This window comes from Plectropomus leopardus, unplaced genomic scaffold, assembly GCF_008729295.1.
Source record: "Plectropomus leopardus isolate mb unplaced genomic scaffold, YSFRI_Pleo_2.0 unplaced_scaffold17385, whole genome shotgun sequence".
Lineage (NCBI taxonomy): Eukaryota > Metazoa > Chordata > Actinopteri > Perciformes > Serranidae > Plectropomus > Plectropomus leopardus.
Window position 1 is genome coordinate 1 of NW_024618704.1, and position 1,859 is coordinate 1,859.

Sequence of the window (1,859 nt, forward strand, 5' to 3'; positions counted from 1 at the left end):
CCTTAAAATAGTACTTATGTACAATACTTAAGTAAATGTAATTAATTAATTCCCGCCACTGTTAACCCTTTTGGCTTGATTTAAAAAAAAAAAAAAAAAAAACATGGAGAGAAGGCAACAAGAAATGACCCAAAACACAGGAAATTATTCAAAAGTTGGAAGAATATTACCTGAAATTAGCAAAAAAATAAAAATAACAGAATAAAAATATGAAATGACCTGATGCTGATATATAGAATTAAAAACAATATATGTTTCATGTACCTAATTTTCTTTTAGTTTTAAGTGTTTGCTTTTTTTACTTGTTTGTTTTTCAATTTGCTGGATATTTTACATTTTATGTCAAGTTCACATTTTCAAAAGTTTAAATGCTTGTGAAAATGTCTGACACCGCACAAGAAAACTGATGTCGATCCAGGTTTCAAAGGGTTAACATAAAAACAACTCTAGTCAATGCATGTAAAATGAAAATATTCTGTTTCTAATTAAAACTCATACAAATTACTAACATCTACTTATATTTCTAACATCACAATTCACAATGAATCTGGAAAATTAAAGACACTTTTTGAGGTTTTCAGGTTTTAATTTATGCATGATAAAGCACCAAAAAAGAAAAAAGGGCTTGTTCATGAATTTTTCTGAAAGGAGGAGGATTCCCCCAGTCTCTCCATCACAGTCTGATCTCTACAATATGTTAGTGTCAGAGGAGCCAGGCTTCAGTATCTGAAATGTAACAATTTGTTTAATAGATTTCCTGAACCAGGGATAGAGAAAGACATAGATCACAGGGTTTAGACAGGAGTTAAAATACAACAGCCAAACTTGAAAGACTGCGTTATACGCTGTTAGCATGACGTTCTCACCTGCAATGGTGAAACAATAATAAGGACAAAAGCACAGAAGAAACACAACCACAACAACACCAAGTGTCCTGGCTGCTTTCATCTCAGATTTCTTAGGTGTCACTGTCTTTGAGCGCTGCTGTGCGGCAGCTGCAACGTGAGAGCGCATGGCTCGAGCCTGAGACACAGCCACCACAAATATTCTGACATACAGAACTATGATGACAAGAATGGGGGCAAAAAAGCTCAAAATAATGTCAAGAACTCCTTCAACAAAATTAACTAAATATATACACTCTCCATAACAGGTGCTAAACCTTTCTGGATCTTCCACAGAATTCCTCAGTGTCCAAACGTTGTACATAGTAGCACCAATCCAGCACGCAGAAACGCAGAACTGAACTCTTCTCAGAGTGACTTTGGTGGAGTAAAACATGGGGTCACAAATGGCAATGTAGCGGTCGGCTGATATGAGCACCATGTTTCCTACTGAAGCACAGATAGGAATGGGACCCAAAAAGTACATAAAAGCACACATTATTTCACCCAGGATCCAACAGCCTTGAAAGAGGAGCATTTCAGCTGGCATCTGCACCAAACCCACAAGGAAGTCTGCGACAGCCAGAGAGAGGAGGAGGATGTTGGTGGTGGTGTGGAGCTGCCTGAAATGGGAGAATAGCAACACTGAACACATTGTCATATGCATGTGTGGAAATAAGTATTAGCAGTTATGATGCCTGGAGTATGAATAGTGTCATAATAACAAGCAGAGTTTTGCAGCTGAAAGAGCATTTGATCAAAGGTCTAAACAGGAAAATATCACTCTTATGCATCATTTATAAACAAGAGGAGAGGGTTAATGGATGTGCAGCAGACTGAAATGAGAGAAATCATTACTTATCAACATTTTCAGTAATGCATCTCAAAAGCACCATAGTCAAAATTATCATTATTATAAGTTTATGTCTGCCTGAAGTGGGAGATAGAGATGATGACCAGCAGGTTAAGAGACAC

At 37.0% G+C, this 1,859-nt stretch overlaps 1 protein-coding gene across 1 annotated transcript; it reads right to left on the reverse strand.

The window, feature by feature from the left end:
• Positions 1–687: 687 nt before the first annotated feature.
• On the reverse strand, positions 688–1,853 carry LOC121964833 (trace amine-associated receptor 13c-like; the record flags this gene model as incomplete). The annotated part of the gene is made up of 2 exons (XM_042515017.1): positions 688–1,507; positions 1,816–1,853. Coding segments are annotated over 2 exons (858 nt in total), but the record flags the coding sequence as incomplete, so codon positions are not given.
• Between the last annotated feature and the right edge of the window lie 6 nt (positions 1,854–1,859).